General features: G+C 34.5%; 1 protein-coding gene across 1 annotated transcript in view; it reads right to left on the bottom strand.

The window, feature by feature from the left end:
* Positions 1-12,623: 12,623 nt before the first annotated feature.
* The window catches only part of MALRD1 (MAM and LDL receptor class A domain containing 1), a 481,557-nt gene continuing 470,302 nt past the window's right edge, over positions 12,624-23,878 (bottom strand). Inside the window, 2 exon segments of the mRNA XM_036226667.1 lie at positions 12,624-12,702; positions 15,815-15,895. Of these exon segments, the coding sequence (XP_036082560.1) occupies positions 12,624-12,702; positions 15,815-15,895 (160 nt within the window).

A 23,878-nucleotide genomic window follows, 5' to 3' on the forward strand; every position in this document is an offset into this window, starting at 1 on the left:
GGACCTCTTCCCCAGGCCTATCTGGAGACAACCATTCGTCTGTCAAATAACAGCTCAATTGCCACTTCCTTTGAGAGGATATTTACTGTTCTGCATTTTTGCTTCCACTACTAAGTTAAAAAAGCTCTTATCTCTCTGTGTCCTGATGATAATTTGTTCATATTACTATTGCAATAGTTTATTATTGTTTTTGAGGCTGGGTGGGTGGGTTGGTTGGTTGGTATGCTTTAACATACTGCCTGGATTCTTAATTTATCAAGGGTAGCAACCATGTGTTCATCTTTGTATTTCTAATACAGAGAACAGTGCAGGTAGTAAGGTAGGTGCTTTCCAGTTGTTTACTGAATTACACTCCTTTTTTGTGCAGATACCATAGCATCGGAACTTCTACTTGTTTTGGGATCAATGCAAGCTTATCATAAAATGTGCATAATCTTGGGATTTGTATTGTTTTCCTTGGATGTTTTGCAATTTTAGTTTTTCCTAGGACTGAATCATATTTGATCTTTTCCTTTTCCTCAAAGGATGATGGCTAGCCTGAAATTTCTCAGAGTGCCTTTCTCCTCCATCCTCTTTTTCTGTTTCTTCTTTTAATCATCATATTTTTCTCTTTATTCCTTCTATATCGGATCTACCAATAAAGATTTTACCTAGAACCAATTTTCTTGAGCATTATTTATATAAAAACTCTGAAGATCGAAGATTTCCTTTCATATAAACCTGTTCACTATGTATTCATACTGTATTCATACTGGAAGTATGAATACATAGTGAACAGGTTTATATGAAAGGAAATCTTTCATATAAACCTGTTCACTATGTTTGTTTTCTCTTTCAGTGAAAGAGGGAAAAATTAGAGACAGAGCATGCTTCTTCTCATACTTAATATTTTTACACTTATCTATTCTTGATTAATTACAACGATATGCTGCAGATGTCCAGCATAAACCGGATCATTTAATGTGTAGTTACACCTTTTAGATGAATTTCTGATCTATTGCTGTTATTTTCCATGGATGGGAGCAGTTATATGCTTGAACAGAATTAAGTTCCAATCATCCTGTGTCATGGGATATCATCTCATGGAAGATGAAAGTGAAAGAGAAACTAGTTTGAGGAGAGATTGCTCTTATAATAGCAAAGCACCACTTTGGGAGTGCTTTAGGGTTCCTGAAAGACAGTAAATTGCCAGATGCCATTGTTAACTCGTGTAAAAAATAAACTCCATTTTACAGATGGTGAAAGTGTTCACAGGAGAGTGAGTAATATTGCCACTAGAAACATTTTAAGAAATGTTGTATCTTGGACTTAGTAACAGAGTATTGTCCGTATGCTTCAACTTTCTTCATGTTACAAGAATCTTCAAAATAATCCATCTTTTAAATCCAAGAGAAAAACTTTTAGTGCTGAAGGGATAAAAAGGTAAAAAAAAAAAAAAAAAAAAAAGTCTATAGCAAATACCCCCACACACACACATTTGCTTCATTTCAAACATTATTATATTGACATGGAGCTAACAAGATGTACGTTTCTGTTGTTCAAGACAGCACAGAATATGTGTGACTGAATTTTTAGAGATAATAGTAACCTTTTAAAATTTTTATTGGATTAATATAATAGCATCAGAATTTCAAAACCAACTCTGAAAAAAATTAGTAATGCCTATATATCCAAATTATTGAACTGAATTATGCACTTAACATATTAATTTGTAGGTTTTGAACCTTTGTCTCTCTTTTGGAGATTTTGTTGAAATTGGAGTGATAAACTATTGAAGTGCTTCAAGGTCAAAAAGATTGTACACCAGAGCTGCCTTCTAAATGCAGTATTTCATAGAGCTGTTTTATTGAGGGCTAGGGTAAGTTCCAGAGCAAGAGGGTGAATGTTGAGCTCACTGAGTGGCAGATTTGATAATGGCAGAGCTGTACACTGGTCAGAAGCCAGACTTGCAAGATTAGTTGCATAACTGCTTTGTGAATGACCATTGGCAGGCAAGTCATAAGCCTTATAAAAATGAGATGATAATAGCTGCTTCAAAGGATGACATTATGAATTTGATAAAATGATACCTGGGAGGGAACTTTGAAAAGTGCAGAACTGCACAAATCTCAAACTCTGTTTACATTTTCTCCTGCTCTGCTACTCAAAGTATCAAACTTGATCTAAAGTTAAGGTGTTTTGTTCATCCACAAAAACGTAACTTGAAGCACTTTTTTTTGTACTTAATTTCAAATACAATACATGTTTCTCTGGTTGATTTAATTATTTTATGTTAATCCAAATAACTTCAAAAATAGCAACAGAGCTGTCATTTATCGAGGCACTGCGTACATCCCATTTATTTGCCCACAAAAACTCTGATGTAGCTAGTCTTATCTGCCTTTTTAAAGTGAAATTAAAATAACTCGCTCAAGAAAACCGGCATGTAAATTTTTAATTTTTACTTTTACATCAGTTTGGTGTTGTAGACCATATTACTTTCTGTTTATTAGAAATTTCACTGGAATATCTAGGCTATTTAAATTTAAAATCTAAACTCATTTTCCTTCCCAGATCAGTCTCTCTCTCTCTTGCATCCCTAATTTAGTGAATTATAGCAATATCTACTTAGTTTCTTAAGCCAGGAACCTAGTATCATTTTTAGATTCCTCCTTTTTCCTAAACTACCGTAGCCTCATAGTCAAGAAATTGCCAATTGTACCATAAAGTGGGGCTCAGAATCTTCCTATTTGCACAGCTTTGTTTTTAGTACAAATAAAATAACTTTGGTTTCATACGACAATCTTTACATTGGTCTCACTGCCATCCATCATTCATTCCCTATCCAAAACCATCTGTCACATTGAAACCAGTGCTATTTTCTGAAAATAATAATAATAATAAAAAATGTGTGGTCATGCTACTTCCTTGCTAAAATAACACCAAAGGTTTTCTAACCTATATCAGCTGGGACTCAAACTTCTTATCAAGACAAAATGTCCTTTAGTAATTTGCTTTGACTTAGGTTTCTGGTCTCATTTCCTGTCTTCATATCTTGTATCTCAGGCTTCACGCTCATTAATTAGACTCATCTAAAAATTATCCAGTGTTTCTCTACTTCTGTACTTTTGTTCAGTATAGGGCATAGTATATAGAAGTGTGTAATAAATTTTGCTAAAATCATCACTGCGTTAATAGTCTATTTCTGAATACAATGGAAATTCAAAGGGTGATCAAAAGCTAAAACAGTTCATGTCTATAAAGTCTGGGTATATTTGTACTAATATTGTTTAGATACAGAAAGTTCAGGACAGTTTTGTTATTTCCTTTTCTTCCATTCTGCTTCCTAAACTGTACATTGTAGTTTTACCATCTACAGTGTAGATGGAGACTTAGACAGTTGCTACTTAATTTGAAAAGTAAAACCAAATTAGAAGCTCAGATGTAGAAAATCAAGAAAATGTCACTTTCAACTTCACAATGGAAAAAAGCCAGACAGCTTACAAAATAACGATTTTTTTGGAACTTGTTAGAGAGCTGAGGCTGTAAGGTAAAGCAAGTTGATTGAATTCCTTAGTTGTCTCTCAAAGGACAAAGAGAACACAACTATTCCAACTTGACAGAATGCCGGAGAAAAAGGTAGCCACCACACAATCAGATAAGAGGAAATCAGGTGACATTCTTCCAAAGGACAGTGTGAGTAGCTGTGCTGCCCTGTTCCCCAGTGAAACTGGTAAAAATTATATTAAAAACAAAACTAAACATTTAAAACCTCTGAGAATGGTCCCAAGGGCAAGCAACAAATGAAAAAAAAAAAAAAACTATTCAAGAACATCTAAGAAAATTCACTAACGAAGGTGAGAGTCTGCAGTGTTTGAACCATGACTGCTCCCTTCCTGTCCTCCCCAAGCACAGTGAGTCAGAGATTGTTCCACACCACTGCCCCCAAGAACACGGGAGCCCCTCTCCTCTCAGATCCCAGAGCTTCGAAAGGCTTTCTTCCCAGGAGAGCCGAGCATCAGCATGCCCTACTTCTGCCCTCGCATACCTATTACTGATGACAAGCCCTAGGTGAGTGCAGTAGACAGGCTGAGGCTCCCTTCGTCTGTCCAGCCTCCACTTATGGAACAGAAGTGGTGCCTCGGGTGCAGCATGCTAAAATAATGGCACACTGATCACTCTGGTCCCAGTTGGGAAGGTGGTGGTTTCATGCTCAGAAAGGCAAGCCGAAAGGACGCCAGGCTCCTGCCCCCACCCACCAAGCACTGGGTTACAGGACCAGGGTTCCGCTCACAGAGTATTGCTACTGTCCCCACCCCTAACTCAAAAACACTGGCTCAAATATTTTGCCTGGGGGAAGAAACAGGCGCAAAACAAAAACATAACTACAAACTTTGTTCCTAGGAACTGAACTCATTTGCTTAAAGAAATCCCAGCTTAAAGGCACTCTCAAATGGAGGTGGTGGTGAAGGGAACTGGGAGAAATTGTAGGTCAGCTGGTTTGAAGGAGGGAAATAGGGGATAATAGAGCTGGGGAGAGTCCACTGACACAGAACAAAACTCATAACTTACCTGAGAAATTGTTCCTTCAAAGGAATCACAGTTGACTAGATTAGCTTGTAGAACAATGTATACACCAGGGCATTATTTAAAACAATACAACAATCAGCAGGTAATCTGTAGAGTTTAAAAACTGAGGGTGGTCAGAGAAAAAAGGTCTTAGGGCACCAACTGTCATCTCAAGGTGGCTACGGACCTACCTGAAGTCCCATGTCCTGAGGAGCAACTCGGAGGCTGGCACTGAGGGTGGGGGAAGCAGACCTCACTAAAACAATCCAGTTCGTCACTAGAGAAATAAGCAAATAATAATAAGCCTCAGGGTTGGGGACAGTACTCAGAGTTGCTGCAATAAATTGTATAAACAGTCCTGTTTCCAACAAAACAAAATTTTACAAGGTATGCAAAGAAACAGGGAAGTACGATCCATACACTTTGAAAAAAAAATCAGACCATAAAAATATTGCCTACAAATGGTTAAATTAAAGAAGATGTAATAATTGGAGAAATTCTATGTTCATAGAACAAAATGCTTAATATTTTTATAATGACAAGATATTACAAACTGATATACAGAGGCAACGCGATGCTCATCAAATTCCCAGCTGACTTCTTTAGAGAAATTAACTAGCTGATTCTAAAATTCATACGGAATTTCAAGGCACTCAGAACAGCCAAAACCATTTTTAAGGAAAAAAAATAACAACATTAGAAGACTCACGCATCCCAACTTGAACAGTTACTACAAAGTTTGAGTAACCAAGAAAGTATGATATTGGCACCAGGGCAGACAACAGATCAATGGAATAGAATTCAGAGCCCAGATATAGATCTGCACATCTGTCGTCAATTGCTTTTCAAGGAGCTTGCCAAAACCATTCAGCAGGAAAACAATCATCTTTTCAACAAAAATGACTGAGACAACTAGATACACACATACAAAAGAATGAATTCGGTCCCTTTTCTCACACCATATACAATAATTTATACACAATGGAACAAAGCCTGACTGTAAGAGCTAAACCTATTAAACTTTTAGAGAAAAACGTAGAAGTAACTTTTCATGATGTTGGATTTGGCAATGGAATCTTAGATATGGCACCGAAACCAGGAACAATAAAATAAAAAATACACTGAAATCCTCAAATTAAAAATGTGCTTTTAAGGACACCATCTAGAAATGAAAAGACAACCCCCAGAATAGCAGGAAATATTTGAAAATCATTCAGATATTGCTGAACATGAAGATGGAGCCTGAGGTACCTCAGGTCCCAATCTAATCACAAGGTAACAATAACCAGCTGCTGTCAGTATTTGAAGTCCGGGGCGAACCTCAGATTATAAGAGGAGCCTCAAAACCCAAAGCAAACCAAACTCCTGCTTAGAATAACAACTCCCCACACCAGAAGCATGACAAAAGAAGTTTTCTCATTTTCATGTATAACTACTATTTACCTCAGTCTCTGCTATTTGACATATGATATCTAGCATCCAATAAAAATTATCAGACAAAACAAGAAAAAGCTATCCAAGACCAAGAGATAAATTAATCAAAATATCCAGTTTCAAAATGACCTCGATATTGAAATGATCTGACAGAGAATTTAAAATAGCTATAATTAATAAAGATCTTACGATAAATGTGGCAACACGTACGAGCAGATACAGGATTTCAGCAGACAGGAGGAAACTGTTTTTTAAGTGAGAACATTAAAAGGAAAGTATACAATGTCAGAGATGAAGAATTCCTCCAGTGGGCTCTTCAGCAGACCAAGTGCAGCTGAGGAAAATAACTGAATTTGCAGGTAAGTCAATGGATATTGTCCAAACAGAAACTCAAAAATAAAACGGGATGGGTGGGGGGCGGTGGCGAATAACCCACAACAGAACAGAGCACCAAAGAGTTTTGGGACTATATCAAAATGGTCTAACATACCTGAAATTTGAGTCTCAAAAGAAGAGGAAAAAAATGAGATAGAGTAAGAATATGAAGAGATAATGGCCAGAGAATTTTTCAAAATGTATGAAGAAAAAAAAAAGCCACAGATCCATGAATCCCAAAGAACCTCAAGTGGAATAAATTCCCTCAAACACATTCACACACTTCATAGTCAAACAGCTAAAACTCACTGATGAAAAATCTGGAAAGCAACCAGAAAATAGAAAAAAAAAAATCACATAGGAACAGAGATAATACTTTCAGCAAACTTCTCATTAGAAACTATATAACCCAGAAGAAAATGGAGTGACACCTTTAAAGTAATGATAGAAAAATATTTCAATGCAGACTTTGTTCGTGTTGAAATATCTTTTGAAAAATAAGTGCAAAATGAAGACTTTTTTCAGGCAAGCGAAAGCTGAGAGAATTTATTGCCATCAGGCCTGTGCTAAAAGAAATGTTAAAGAAAGTCATTTAGACAGAGTTTTATAATGTCAGATAGAAACTAGGACCAACCTATAGAAACAGTGTAAAGGGTAAAAATCATGTTAAATTATATGTTTTTCACAATTTTAATTGCTTTAAAAGATAATGCAGGAGTAGTAACAATGCATTGTGTAGTTCTGAGATATACTGATAAAAAGTATGACAAAAATAGCACATAGGATTAAGAGACAGGAAATGGAAAAACACTATTATAAAGTTCTTAAACTATATATAAAATGATATTTGAAGGCTGATTATGATGTGTTAATGTATTCTAAATTCTACAATAATCACTTAAAAATACAATTTACCTATGTAATATAGGAACTCTCTAGAAAAATGCTTTACTTTTAAAAAATCCTGTTAATTAATGAAGACCTGATGCTCTTATAAAACATGTGTTCTAAACTGAAAATACAAATACGTTTTTTATGTAAATCTTTAATCCTAAAATCAGGAATCTTTATCTTTTTCATGTTGTCTCTACAAATTCAAATATAAAGTAAAGTAACTAGGATTAAAATAATAAAGAATCTAGTGGACAATATGTTCTACTATAGATTCATCACTATTAAACATAGTAGTGGAAGTTTAAAAGCATTTTGTTTTTTAAACAGTAAATAGTAAGATAAGATTAGGTCTGCTTTCCATTCCTTATTAAGAAAAAATAATAGAAAAATAATATTTTTCCATTCCTTACTAGGAAAAATAATAAACTTGTATTATACTATCAACTTCCAGGTCATCGTGTTTCAAATACACCATCGAAAATCTAGACAGTATGAAGTGCCCCAGGCAAAAAGAGAAATTTTAAATACAGAGCCTTTAATGAGAAGAAAGAAGACTGTATTTGTTTCTCAAACATTTTACTTCATTTTTACTTACACTGATATTTTGGATACAAAAGACATGAGGAAAATTGGATATCTGTCTTTTCAATTTCCATAAAGCACATTCAGTTTTAATACAATGTAAAAAAAGTTGAGCATTAATTGTAATATAAGCTTTTTTTTTTTTTTTTTTTTTCAGCTTCCAAATTATAGTTATTGCTGTAGTATGATTGATAGAAACACTTCAAACACCGGCCATTTTCCTTGCACTCATCGAACTACATTCTTCCTGATCTTGGGCTTGCTGATGGTTTTATGCTTTGCCTGGGAATGAACAGGGACCCTGCTGGTTTTCTGAAATCTCTTTCCAACCCCCTCTCTTTCTTTTCAGTTCTGCCTCTAGATGCTGCAGTAGATCAAAGCCTTTCAGAATTAGCAACGTGCTCATTGTCTTTCGAGTCATGGTTTGATACAGAGTGACGAAGAGGAACAAGAATGTTTGGAACAGCTACAATAGTATTATGCATCCATCATAGGAGGACGAGCTGAATTGTGCAGAATTGATATGTGCCTATTGTCGAAGCTTTTTCTGTAACATCAGATAGAAATAATCATTCTGAGGCAGGCTTCCCTGGGAAAGATATCCTCTCTCTTTTGGATGTGCATTTTCAGTGTGGTAGGTGGTTCTGTAGTTAGTGTACAGTTAAGTCACACCAAACGAGTAATTCAATTCCAAAGAATTGGTTTTAATTACTGTGGCAATACTAAATGATCAAGCATTGAAATGTATAATACTAAGCACGGAACTGGCAGTTCTCTGAATTAGAAATTGTTTATTTTCACATTTATATCTGGCAAGCCCCTTAAGTGTAGAGAAATGCAAATGATTCAGGGAGCTGGAAATGGGTATCTGCCTAATAGGCATCCATTAAAGGCAAAATGTCTAGTGCTCTTCAGAATCTTAGAATTCGTTTTCAGAAATATTTAGATCCCAAAAATCCTACTTGGCACATACATAATTTGTCATGTCTCCATACTTAGGACACTAGATATTTTGTATCATTATCTTTTGCTAACACTTATAATTTTAAATGAAAATGTTAAATATTTTATTCTTTTTAACTTCACAATCCAGTCTCCCTGATTATGCTGTACTTCATCAAATGTCCTTTGAAAAGTGAACTTCCAAGGTCTTTTTCTAATGAAACATTTTGTAGCAAGATGTACAAATTTATTAAAAACTAGGGGGGATTTTTAGTTTCATAGATGCTACGAAAAGCATACATTTTCTAATAGACACATTATTAAGCGTGTAAAATGACCAATTTTAGATTAAAAAGAAAAATATTCCTGTGAGATGTTGCTTTTAAGCTTCTCTATAAATTCCTTAATACTTTTTACTAGTAGGGGAAGAGCCCTCTATAGACTGCCACATGTCCTTCTTGGCAGCAGAGTTCCTGAAGAACTGTGCAGACGTAGGGGAGGTGACCTAAGAATTTTGCCCCTGGGAGCACTTCCCATCTTGGCTCAGCAGGGCAGGTGTGGAGAGGTAAATTCTCTCTGTGGTGGCCGTGATAAAGCTGTCTTAACTTGATTTGTATAAACCGAAGAGAGGGTATGAAAAGACAGGACTTAGTCCTCAATCTCAAGATTGAACATAAACCAGAATGATTTTTCTCTACATCTATCATCCATCTATCTATTATCTATCATCTATCTATCATCTATCTATCTATCTATCATCTATCTATCTATCTATCTATCTATCTATCTATCTATCTATCATCTATCATCATCTATCATCATCTATCTATCTATCTATCTATCTATCTATCATCTATCATCATCTATCATCATCTATCTATCTATCTATCTATCTATCTATCTATCTATCTCTATCTATCTACCCAGCAACCTACACATATATCTATATACAAAATACACACACATCTACATCCCTATTTCTGTCCGTCTGCATCTCTATATTTCTATCGTCTCTATCTCCAATACACCTACATCTATATTTACATTTACATCTATATTGTTCTTGGGAGCTCTAGACTTATATTAATAGTTTGTTTGCACCATCGCTACAAAGCTCTCTATTGAGCGGCACATTGTATGGACATAAGGACTTCTCATATAATGACACCTGTGTATAGTCGTAGAATAGAATTATATATAGGCTTGTGTGTGCTACTTACCTATATGGACAGGATTAATGCCATTTGAATGAATACATTTCCTGCTCACTACACCTTGAAAATCATTACTAATTTGCAGGCATACATTATCATGGGACATAAATTATTATCATTCTTGATATTAATCCAATTTATAATGCCAAGTTCTATCAAAAGTTTGTTTTAATTTGACATCAAATACCATCCATTTCTTGAAAAATATTGCCATGTGCAGATTAATAATGAATATTTTTGAGTCTTTTATGTTATGCATTTTTTCCAAGTTTAATACAATTCAATACTTTATGCATTTGCATTTGAAATGAAAGTAAAGCTCTGTAAACTGATTTTTGAGGAATAACATATCTCTAAATCTTTACCACAGAATGTTTATTAGGAAAGTCAAAATTAAGCGGAATTGTGGAAGTTGGGAACAAACACAATTTGGGAAAATTAAGTGGAATTGTGCTGTACTAAATCAAATTTATGAAAATTTCACAAATAAATATTTATTGAGATTATTTATGTTTTATTTTAAAAGCAGTTTTAGTAACTTCATGAACTCAGTGTTGGTTAACCTTCAATGAATTTTTATTTCTAAATTTCTGAAGAATGTTGCTTTAATCCATCTTGCTCTTATAGTCTGTTCTCATATCAGAGAATGCTTTCTGAACATCTATAAAAATAAAAATGTAATATTACTTTAATTAAAAAAACTTATTTGACTCTATTAATCCATAATAATGGAAAATATGCAAAATATATCTATAAAGAAGAGTGAAAGAATTATTAGAAATCTGAATGGATAAATTTCCTAAGCCATTTTGGCCTATAAGTCACAGATCATCACCTAAATCAGGATTTGAACTTTACACTCTATTATATTCTCAGCCAATTCCGAATACATTTCCCATATCTATTATCTATGAGCTAATAATGGCGCGCGCGCGCGCGCACACACACACACACACACACACACACACACACACACAAACACATTGCAGGTCCCGATAACAGTAGTGTTATGGACTGAATGTTTGTATTCTTCAAAATTCACGTGTCGAAGCCTTAACTGTACTATGATGATATTTGGAGATGGAGCATTTAGAAATTAGGTTGAGATGAGGTCATGAGGGCGTGGCCCACATTATGGAATTAGTGCCCTTATCAGAAGAGAGCCCAGAGAGCTTTTTTTCCATCACATAAGCAACAAGTTATGTGAGCACATAGTGAGATGACAACTGCCTATGAGCCAAGAGAGGAGGTCTCAGAATGAAACCTACATTACCGGCACCTTGATCTTGGGCTTCCCAGCCTCCAGAACTGTAAGAAATAAATTTCTGTTGTTTAAGCCTCCCTGTCTAAGGTATTTTCACTATGGCAGCTTCAACTGATTAAGGCAAGTCCAATTTATGCTTCACTTGGTTTTATTTGGTTGTTAGAAACTGACTGACCAAATTTCTTAAGACAGGGATGTATTGGAAAGACACCAGATTGAAAAAGCAGAAACACCAGAACTTGTGAAGGGTTTGATGCAGAGCTGCTTTGAGTGTTGTAGTAGCAGGAGTAAGGTCACCACCGTTCTAGGTATTTCCATCAATTGTCGCAGCTTCTATAGCCTTCAGGCAAACCACCTTCCATTCGCACGGGTCTTTGCTCAAGAGGAAAACTCCCATCAGAACCTGGTCTGCCTGCGAGATGGTAAAATTTAATCTGGGATTTTTGTATCAGTTTTTATAAGTAGTATGAGTTAAAATTATATTTTTCTTCATCACCTTTGTCTTCTAGTTTTGTTAACAATATGATGAAGGTATTATAATTAAAAAGAGAAAAGATGGTTTAGAATAGTTTAAATAGCATAGAAATCTATTCCTAAAAGATTTGAGGTAATTTCCTTTAAAGCCATCTGCCCTTTTTGATTTTTCTATTTCTCCATGTTTTCTGTCACATCTTGAATCAATTTTTGTTGGCATTTCCCTAGTAAATCATTAATTTTATCCAGATTTTCAAATTTTTAAACATTCAATATACAAATTATTTTTTTATAGTGAAGAATTATATTTTTCTGGTTGTATGAGATATAACTGACGAACAGTGGCTTAGTTCAAAGTATACAGCATAATGATTTGCTATATATTAAGATGTGTTAAGTGATTATTCAAATCAGGACACGTTTAGGATGATAATTTATCACATTTTTTCCAAAATTTGGATATAAATTTTACTCAGTTGTTGATTGGAATTATTATGATTTTCCCCTTCCTGCTAGTTTACATAGTAAGACAGTTTGTTTCTAAGCTCTATGGCATATAAATACACATTTTAAAATTTCTTCTTATTCAAGACCTGAAGCAATTTGATTCATCATTTTAAGAAATGACTATGGAAAAATCAAAGGAAAACAATAAACACAAGTTGAACACTTATTAAAATATTCATATATACAATGAAGATAAGATTCTGATTCAGATTCCATGAAAACATTCAATATAGTCAGTAAGAAAATTTAAATTTATTCTTAAATGTAATAATTACAGTAGTATTCTAAATCCTTTGTTTTCATTAATACACAAGATGGGTTTCTTTCAGATTTCACAGACTAATTTTCTATAAACTACATATACAAGATGGTACTTGATCTTGATCTTACTATTTGAGATTATTAAATACGGTCTGCAGGCTTCTTAGTGTTGTGGCATACAATGGATTTGAGAAGGAATATATATAACTCTAAAGAAAAGCACATTGTAAAGGTTAAGATTATAGGCATTAAAATGAGACTTCTTTCCAGATCATGCAGAATGCAGCGACTTTAATGAATTTCCACTAGAGTAATGAACAGAGTCACCCCAAGTCTCCCTCCAACATTCACAGTCTACACTGCCTAAAACTCTGACACTGGCCCAGTCTTGGTGTGTGCCTAGAACACACTGCCTCATTCTCACCTCTGATGTGATGGGGGAATGCAGTTGTCAGTATCTTGACTGCTTTATAGTGTGTGTTTCTCTAAGCCTGCTGCATTGACTATAATTGGGTTAAACAAAAGAAAACAATAACAACAACAAAAATAAAATAATTGCTTTCAGTTGGGGAATTATGATTTACATGGTATATTAGAAAATCTAAAATTTGGGACATTCTATAAGACAACAACTTGTCTTCTTCGACAAATAAATTGCAAGGAAAAAATAAAAGAGAAAATGGAACCTAGAAATTAAAAGAGACTTAAGAGACATGTCTACCAGTTTGGATACATATACCTTAATTGATCCTGATTTTAAAAATGCAGTAACAACAACAAGGACAAATATAAAACCCTCTACTAGTTTATGAGACAATTAGGTAGATTGAACACTGATTGAATACTTGCTGGTATCAAACAATTGTTGTTAAGTTTGTAAGGTGTAATACGGGGGTTATATTTTTTAAAAGTCCTTATCTTTTAACATTACAACTGAAGTCTTTACAAGCAAAATTAAATGGTATCTGGGATTTGCTTAAAAACACTCTGGTTGACATCAAAAGTGAACCTTAATGTAAACTATGGACGTGGTGATAATGACTTGTCGATGTACCTTCGTCTATTGTAACAAAGGTACCCCTCTGGTGGAGGATGTTGATAATGGGAGAGTCTATGCATGTGTGAGAGGGATATACAGGAACTCTCTGTAACTTATGCTCAATTTTGCTGTGAACCTAAAACTCCTCTTAAAGAAAATAAAAGTCTGTTTAAAAAAAACCACAACTACCACTAGGGTGAGTGGAAAGAATGTGTGGCGGCAGAGGTGACACAAAAATGACCACGGGGTGATAATTGTTATATTTGGCTGATGGGTACATAGTGGTTCATTATGCGATTATCCTAATTTCTACATCACACTGAGAATTTCCTGAGTGCCTAGAAGAGTATTTTGGAGAAGATTATTTCTCTGTTATAATGCCAGGGAAGCTACACTTAGTTTAATTAACACAAAGGCATCTGTTTCTGAAACAAAAGAAATCAACATAGCAACAAAAGTCAAGAGCTATGACTTGATTTCTTCTCTAGTCACTCTTAATGGAAGGAAAGAGAACTGTGAAAAAATAATTTATTTTTTATTAGAATAGAAAATCAAAATAAATTGCTTCCTAGGTTTTCTAGTCATCAATTGTGCTGCCATATGCAAACACAGTAGAAAGCATCTTGAAATAACCTTAAAAGATGAGACTTAGATATAGACCTCTTCCTGTGCCCAGAGAAGCCATCTTCTCAGTAGAAAGTGAAGAACACACACCTACTTAGCATTATTTTTAAAAACCAAAAGTTTATGAGATTTTAATGTAAAAATGCCAAATGTAAAATACTGCGTTATAATTCCTACATCATTTGTAGCTTTCAGATACTAAAAGTTAAACTAAGCTAAAGATAAAAAAGATTATAATTCCTTTTCTTCAGGAAAAATGAAAATAGGTTGATATTATACTTTGTCAGAAAGATACATTTGTTTTCTTGAATGTTCATTTATTTATGTATTGCCTGTTAAGCAGGGTCACATTATATTTTCCCTCTGTGTCTTGACTGACCTGACAGAGCATCTTAATTAATTCTCTCGGTACTCTGGGAATTATCTTACTTCTTGTTTTCATTCTGATGGAAACGATACTAAAAGTATGTATGACATCATTATAGAGAGAACACAGAAGTAAGAAAGTCAAGGGTTGCCTTAGCCTGAACCACAACACCCAAGGCTTGAAACTAGGGGAAACCATCTGACCTGACACCATTTTTTTACTCATTTTCAATAACAGAAACAACTGCTTATGGCCTGTTTTTATTAAAGAAATAATAGGGGAAACTTTAGCTTTTTATATGTGTTAAGTGTAGAAAATTTTCAAATGGCCAACTTCTCCTTCTGTAATCTGCTTGTTTAATGTTAACCAGGGTGTGGTTCTAGGAGATGTCTTGTGCAAAGATATGCCAATGGCCAACTTCTGCTTCTGTAAACCTGCTTGCTTGTTTGATGTGGTTTTAGGCTTTATAAGCTACCTCCTCTGGAAGGTTGGGGCTGATTCTCTGACCCTGCGTGGTGGAGAGTCAGTTGCTGACCATCTAATAAAGGCTCATAATTCATCTCAGTTGGCTCTATGGGTCTTAGATTTGATCACACCACAACAATATGCTCACTTTGACAAGAGAGTGAATTTCATATAATATTTCTAAAATCATAAGGAAGCTTTTTTCATAGATGGGAAGTGATAGGTTAAGGTTAATCCTGTTTTATAGCCAAATGAATGCTTATAGTACCTGAGAAAGGGATGAGAGATTTTCTTTTCCATTTTTCTCTAGCCTACTTCTTATTACATTAATGAGGAGTATCCCTAAAAAGGGCCAAGAAAGATCTAATGCACTGTAATTTCTCCTTCTACCTTCTAAGTTATTGGGTAATGGTCCTCACTGCTCCCATCTACGTTTAGAGAGAAAACGAAACATGCTGTCCTCCCTTTTGTCTTTGACAATAAAATACAAAGAACAGTGGGTAGTTACTGCGAGTAGCTGACTAACACTCTGTGGGTTTATAGGGTATTTTCCAGATTTGTCAGCTCTCTTTGAGGAAGAACAGTGACCACAAAGCTACTTAACAGTGAACTGATTTTACAAGCAGATTGAAATTGTCCTGGAATGTTCTGGAAAACACAACACATTTAGAAAGACTGAAAGTCCTTTCTCCTCTCAGATGGACTGACTTCACTAAAACATTCCTCTTAGTGGAAATATGTCCTAATGACACTGTGGTTGTGTGGTTGTGGGTGTGTGTGTATGTGTGTGTTTCTGCTTCTGAAACAATACAGTTCACCATCACCTCATCTCTGTTTTCTCTGAGTTGCTCCAATTCCCATAAACTGGATTAACAAATGTATCATCAACACTTCCTTTAGCTTTCCTTAAAGCACAAAGGACCACAGAACAAAAAAAAAAAAAAAAAAGAGTAAGTATTAAAATGTACCACACTCCATTTTCCAGTTATTATCTGGTAGAAATCTTTGAGAGACACGTTGTTTAATCAGCATACTTATTTTTATGGATATATCACCATAAGCAAAGACTTTTTTTCAGGACACCAAAGCAATCACATTCTTGAAAGCAAATGTAATTTGACCTCTAAATATTTAGGTCCGATAAACCCAAGAAAATTTTTAAATGGCATAAGTTGGTCTAAAATTGATTTCTGAAAAATAGTATTCAAATAATATGAGGGTACAACATTAAAAAAAACCAATATAACATAAAGCTGCACTGGTTATAAGGATAGGCCACTCTGAAGTTCCTCAGACATCCTAAGTGCCAAACCCCTAGGTCTTGAGAACTATTTTCCATGAAGACCCCACGGTTGTCAGAAAGATCAATGGCATCTTAGTCTTTAATATTTTAAACAGAAAATTTAAATATGAGTGGTTTAAAGAGGTCTTTTTGTTAATATTTCCTTTCATGAATCACAAAGAGACATGTCTTTGGTTATCTCACATATAGGTCTAAATCTGCATAATTTATTCTTTAACTGGGCTCCTAAATGATCATTTTCATTTTATACTTTAATTACTAAAGAGCCAAGAGGCTTATCAGAAGACACCTAGCCATGGAACAGCTGCTTACAACTAGTGAAGGAAAAATATATAACCAGATAACTAACACACCCATGCATGAAGGAAGGACTATATGCATGCACACTCACGCACACACCTACATACACACATACTCAAAATGGAGAATGAAAGACCAATTCCAGGATGACCACCAGTGACTTCAGGGCAACAAAGAGGAAAAACTATATAATGCATGAATACTTTTGCCTAATCTGCGTCTAATGACAAGAGATTTGTCAATATGCCTTTAAATCTTAAAAGCAAAGGTAGTAAAAAGGAAGCTCTTACTGATATACTTCTTAAAAATAAAATGTCAGATGTATGACCTCTTATTTCATCTACCAAACTAACCACATGGTCCTCTTCTAAAAAGTAATAGTCTTAGCGAGCTGAATAGCATAATCTGGGTAATCATGTTTGGCTAGTAATATATCCCTCTGCGGATTCAGTGTCCTCTAAGTTTCCTGACCTCAATTGTTTCCAAGCAATTGGCTTAACTATTTAATTACTTAACCAGTTCACTCTCATTGAGCTTTCATTTTGGTTATCAATGAAGAAGGTCTTTGCAGCCATTTTTTATTGGTTATATTTTGAAAAAAAAAATCATAGATATATGCTTAAATGATGAGACAAGTATCTGTTAATTCCTTAACTATGAATTGAATAGTTATTAGTTGCTCCAATTAAATAGACTAAGTGGTGTTGATTCTTTGTCTTTTCTTCTTCCAAGGCTAGTCAATGTTAAGTTCTCAGAGTAGTCAGCTCAGTAAATGGTATAGTTAGGGCACGAGCTGGGCAGGGTGGCTCTCAAAGTTGAGACAGGGCCAGGAGTGTCCAAATATCAAAGCAAAGGCTGGGACAGGAGAGATCGATCATAGGGGGAGGGAACAAAATGGAAATTAGGATCTAGGCAAAGAAGAGACAGTCACAGAGACTGACAGTTCAGAAAAATTAATCTTGCCTAAAATCAGCCATGAAATCAGGAAGCAGGAGGAAACCCAAACCGCAGGACTAGACAGGACAGATGGTCCAAAGGCCAGGCAGGCGACCAGGAAGAGAAGGGATAGCCTGGCAGCCAACTGGACAGAAGTGAAGCACAAGCAACACAGAAGATCTTGATGTGAGGCAGTTACTTCTGGCTTTGGACCTACACCAAGACTGGCAGGCAGAAGCCAGGTGAAATGATCAATTTTCCAGTCCTGTTAATTCGGCTATTGAAGCTACTTTTCTTTTGAAAAGATTTGAAGGCTTCAGCAATTTTCTATTAAAATGGGGGAAAAAAAATTGTAGGTGGCCAGCCTTTGGGGATTGAGAGACTACAAAGAAGAAGTGAGACACCTAAGGACGAGGAGGTTGAGTTGTACCACAGAGAAAAGCATCATGGTAGTGGGAGATGAGCAATGGTACATCCTTTCTATTTTGAATGATCTTTATCGGTAATCTCAAATTTATTTTTTCTAGATCAAAGATTTGTCTCCCAATATTGGAGATCTTTAAATTGTTAGGCTTAATTCTTAATGTCTCTCCTATTATGAGGTAAACTATTACCTACCACCCATAGATACTTCCATTAAGTGAATTTCTAGTGTCAAATTCTTACATTTACTATTTTGAGTTCTATGATATAATTTTCCATCTTCATCAATTTTATGTTTGTTACTCAAACAAGCAATTTTACTTAAAATGGTGGATTCTATAAAAGGAAAACTAAATGGTTGTTTGATTACGAAGCTTCTGCCCATTCTAACACTGTATGAGGCAATGATAAGTCTGCATTAGGCTAAAAAATGATACGTTTAACTTATTTTATTTGTCAATAGGAAGATGACTCTCGAAGAGCTGAGGTGTTAAAGTTAGATTTAAATTCTTAAATTCTTAGATTTAAATTTAAGAATTTAAATCTAACTTTAAGAATCACCAAGGAACTAAGAAGTTTAAAGTAGAGGGGAAAAAAGCTGTATAGATCACATGAGTTTTTTACCCATAACTTATCATGCAGTCGCTTAAATTATTATTAGTCTCCTGCTACATCCAGTACGTTCAGGCTCTGTATAAGGTGGCATTTTGAGTGAGTTATAGAAAGATATGTCAGTGCAGAACTAGGGTAATTCTGATGGAAATTTCCAACTTAAATTTAGTGAGCATATGTCTGTCTCTAAAGGAATTCACTTAATGGCTTGTTAACCAAAATTTTTAGTATTAATTAAAAACATGGAAGGAATTATAATAGATATCTGAAATCACTGTAAATGGGCAATGAGAAATAAAAAGAATAAAGCAAAAACTCATCTATGTTGAATATAGTAAACATGAATTCGAGGTAAATATGTTATTTTATATATATTTTAACAGCTTTATTGAGTTGTGATTCATACACCACACCATTTACCCCTTTAAAGTATTAACTCAATTTTTTTAAAAATATATTAATTTCATTTATTTATTAATTTTGAGAACTGTTAAAATATATGTAGCATAAACTTTGCCATATTAACCATTTTTAAATGTCTGGTTCAGTGGTATTCATTACATTCATAGCATTGTGCACCTGTCACGTCTATGTATTTCCAACATATTTTTATCACCACATAGAAAAACTCTGTAGCTATTAAACAGTAACTCCCCATTTTTCCTTCCTCCAGCCCCTGGTAACCTCCAATTTACTTTCGCTCTCTATGTATTTGCCTATTCTAGGTATTTCATATGAATGGAATTATACAATATTTATCTTTTTTGTGCCTGGTATCTTTCACTCAGCACAATGTTTTCAAGGTCCATCCATAATGTACAACATATAAAAACTTCATTTTTATGGCAGAATAACGTTCCATTGTATTCATATGCTACATTTTGTTTATTCATTCACCTGATAATGGACACTGAGTTATTTCCACCATTTGGCTATTATGAATAATCTGCTATGAACATTGTCATGTTAGTGTCTGAGGCCCCCATTTCAATTCCTTTGGTTACATATCTAGGAGTGAAATTGCTGAGTCATGTGGTAAATTCTATTTTAGTCTTTGGAGGAAGTCCCAAACTGTTTTCCATAGCAGCTGTAATATTTTACATTCCCATCAATAATGTACAGAGGGCTTCTACTTCTCCATATCCTCACAAACACTTGTTATTTTTATGTTTTGTCATTATTACTATTATTATTATTATTATTGCCATTCTAATAGGTGTGAAGTGGTATTGAATTGTAGTTTTTATTTGCTAATCACTAATGACTTTGAGCATCTTTTCATGTGCTTCTTGGCCATTTGTATATCTTCTTTGAAGAAATGTCTGTCCCAGTTTGCTTATTTTTTAAATTGGGTTGTCTGTTGAGTTGTAGGAGTTTCTATATATTCTGGATATTAAGTGCATATTAGATTTATAATTTCAAATATTTTCTGCCATTTTGTAGGTTATCTTTTAACTTTCTTGATAATGTCCTTTGATGTACAAAAGGTTTTGATGAAGTTCAGCTTATCTATTTTTTTCTTATGTTTCTTATGCTTTTGATGTCATATCTGAAAATGCACTGCCAAATCCCAGGTTGTGAAGATTAACTCCTCTGTTTTCTTCTAAATGCTTTATGGTTTTCCCTCTTATCCTTAGGTCTTCGATCCATTTCAAGTTGATTTTTGTGCTCGTTATTTAGCAGAGATCCAACTTTATTCTTTTGCATGTGAAAATCCAGTTATCCCAGCACCATCTGCTCAAGAGACAAGTCTTTCCTTTTCAAATGTACTTGGTACCCTTGTCAAAAATCAACTGGTCACAGAAGTGTGGGTTTATATTTTAATTCTCAATTCTAGTCCATCGATTTATATGTATACTCATATGCTTATACCTCATACCTCACTGTTCAGTTTGATGTAGCTTTGCGATAAGTTTTGAAATCAGGAAGTGTGAGTTCTCCAACTTTATCCTTTACCAAGATTGTTTTGGCTCTTTGGTGCCCTTGCAATTCCATATGAATCTGAGAATCAGTTTTCCATTTCTGCAAAAAAGGCTGTTGGAATTTTCATAGGGATTGCATTGTATCTTTAGATCGCTTTGGGTAGGACTTACATCTTGACAATATTAAGTCTACCTATCTGTAAACCTGAAATGTCTTTCCATTTATGTAGGTATTCTTTAATTTGTTTCAGTAATGCTTTGTAATTTTAAGTGTAGATATCTTTTACCAACCTGGTAAATTTATTTCCAGGTATTTTATTTTTTTAGATACTACTGTCAATGTGATTGCTTTCTTAATTTCTTTTTCTGATTGTTCATTGCTGGTGTTTAAAAGCACAACTGATTTTTGAGTGTTGATTTTGTATCTTTCGAATTTGCTGAATTCATTTAATAGCTCTAGTAGTTTTTTATAGAGTCTTTGTTATTTTATATATTTACATGATCATGTCATTTGTAAATAAAGATAGCTTTATTTCTTCCTTTCCAATTTGGATGTCTTTAATTTCTTTTTCTTGTCTAATTCCTCTAGGTAAGGTTTCTTACTACACTTTTTGAAATTGGGGCCATTATAATACAGCTATCAAGGAGATTGGAAGGGATAAACATGATAATTTCTTTATGAAAAAATATTTGCTGTGCATTAACATGTGGAGGAAATTGCTCTTATGCTTCCACTAATAAAATGACTTCTATATAGTGTTTCTGAAGAATATTCTAAGATCCAAGAGATTATTGTCCTGAGTTAAGGAAACTGATGCTCTACAATGTGGTGACTCGCAATTTAAGATGGTAGAATGATAGAAAGTCAATTATGTTATTTATTATCTTTCATATTCATTCGTTTAAATTTATCCAATAAATCTAGGACAAATACTATGTAGTAAACATTGTGTTAGGTCCCGGACTTACAGGGTTGATCAGGATGTGGTTCCTGCCTCTAGAACTTCTCTTAGAGGGTAGCGGCCCCTGGATTTCTGTCCCATAGATGAAATTACATGTTTATAAAATGCCTACCACAAGTAAACGCCCACTAATAGTTGAGTGCTATTTTCTTTACCTTCTTCTCTTATTGTTTCCTTTTTGTGGCATTTATATCTTCTTTTAAACGTCCTACTTCTTTCTCATAACCTCAAAGCCTGGGATCAATTAAGTGACATTAGGATAAATAAAAAGAATAAATGTGTCAAAATTAGTAATAAAAATCACTGTAGTACTTTTTTTAAAAAAAATAGATTTATTAATTTAAAGCTAGCGAAAACCTCTTCAATAATCTTGTTTATGTCTTTTTTACAGATGGGGCAACTAAGATTCACGAGACTGTAAGTCGTCTGGAGGATAAGAGTCTTGTCTGGTTTTTTCTTCTATCACAGCGCCTAGTCAGTACCTAGTGTAGTAAGAATCAACTGAATGGTTATAGAAAGAATAACTTAATGAATGCATAGTCTGAAGGCTTAGTGATAGAACAAAATTCACTAACCTATTCTACGCTTTGCCCCCATGCCCACTCCCAACGACATACTTCTTCAGTACCCACAGAGAAAAGACATTCCTTTCTGCTATTGTTATCTGGAGCTATATTTGTATTTAGCTTTCTGTTCCACTTAGCACAAGACGTTAAGAGGGCCAGGAGCCTCCTTTTTGTCCTCTGTCTCTTCCTATCCTTTTTTCAGCCAGCTAAGTGCTTGCACAGAGGAGGAGCTTGGAGGCTTCCCTGGTGATGAGCAGAGTAGAACAGGATGGGAATGGCCCTTCTATCCCTTTCTATTACGTAGACACTGAAAAAGTCATGTCACTGGAGAAAAAATTAATTTGGTACAAAGAACTCATTTTATAATATTTGAAAAATAAAAGTCTGCATTCTTCATATCTTACATGTATCTCTGAAAATGAGTGGCCTGAAATATTCATGTATAAAAACCAGGGTCTTGAAATGAATTTCAGGCTATCAAGCATTTGATTTGTTACTACTGGGGGAAAATGTTGTTTAACCATAAAAGTACATGTGACTTTTTTTTAAAGGGTCCAGTTAAATTATGAAATACAACCATTTTCCTGGTGGAAATGGAATTCGTTTATTCTGAGAGTCATGCCTATTACATTAAATTTTGCTTACGCTAATAATGGTAAACCGGGATGTCCCAGGGGAGTAAATCTCAATTCTACTGTCCCCATTTCCACATTTCCATCTCTGTCACTTTAAATCCTTCAATTAGGTTTTTCCAAAATGTTTCCGGCCCTAAGACTTTGTTTGAAGAAATCCTCCTGACTGTGCTAATCTTTCAGACAAAAGAAAAATGTACTATAAAATCTTAATAAAAATATTTCTGGCTTTCCACTTTTACTTGTATCTATTTTTAATGTTCAGTAAACATATTTCTCTCTGCGAAGAAGAAATCTTTTTAGAAATGTTTGTTTCTTAAGCAGGGCACTCATAATTTTTTTCTCTGTCTCATCATAAAAATTAATAAGTAATGCTTTTCCCACCCGGATCTTAGAGCCAAGGAAAATGAGGGTTTTTTTTGGTTTGTTTGTTCATTTTTTCATTTGTGGTACTGGAGATTGTTGTGCTTTGCAATTGCCAGTGCCACACAATTCATGTATGTTACCTTCTTTTCTCAAAACCTCAGACAAGTTTCACTTTACACCTGCTCTCTGATCACTTCCAGTCCAAATTCGAGCCTGCTTCAAAAGACTGTTTTTAAGGAGAGTTATTACAAATTTTATACACTATTTTGTTCTTCTACAATAAGGACAGATTATACCAGTTTGCAAAGGTAAGCACGATAGAAAATAAAACAAATAAGTAGATAGGAAGTTGGAAGAAAGGAATTCTGAGAACCGGAAAACAGGATTGAGCCAGAGGTAACAAAATGGACAGTACATGAAATGGATATTTTGAGAGCCTATGTATTTATTAAATGTAGGATACAAATTGGCCTTTAAGATTCTAGATTTCAAATTTAAGCAGGACAATCAGTTACACAAGTCACACTTTCAAAAAGAAACAGACCAGGCATTTAGAAGCACATCTTGGCCAACTCAGGAGAGAAGACATATAATGGGTAAATCCTATTACTGTAATCTAAGCTAACAAAGCAACAAGCTCCCACAATATTATTTTAGGAAAAGCCCCAAATGGGTTTCACTAGGTTGTTCACTCATATCTTTCCAAAATATCAGACTGAAACTATGCAATGTGTGTTTCGGTGAAAACTATGTAAGAGAAAGTGGTAGTGAGAAGGGGGATGGGTTTTATGGAGACTTTGAAGCATACAGTGCTTTAGGGAATCTTATTTGTGGGGAATTTTCACATTCGTATTTATCATAAAAAA

Source organism: Rousettus aegyptiacus, unplaced genomic scaffold, assembly GCF_014176215.1.
Source record: "Rousettus aegyptiacus isolate mRouAeg1 unplaced genomic scaffold, mRouAeg1.p scaffold_m13_p_10, whole genome shotgun sequence".
Taxonomy (NCBI): domain Eukaryota; kingdom Metazoa; phylum Chordata; class Mammalia; order Chiroptera; family Pteropodidae; genus Rousettus; species Rousettus aegyptiacus.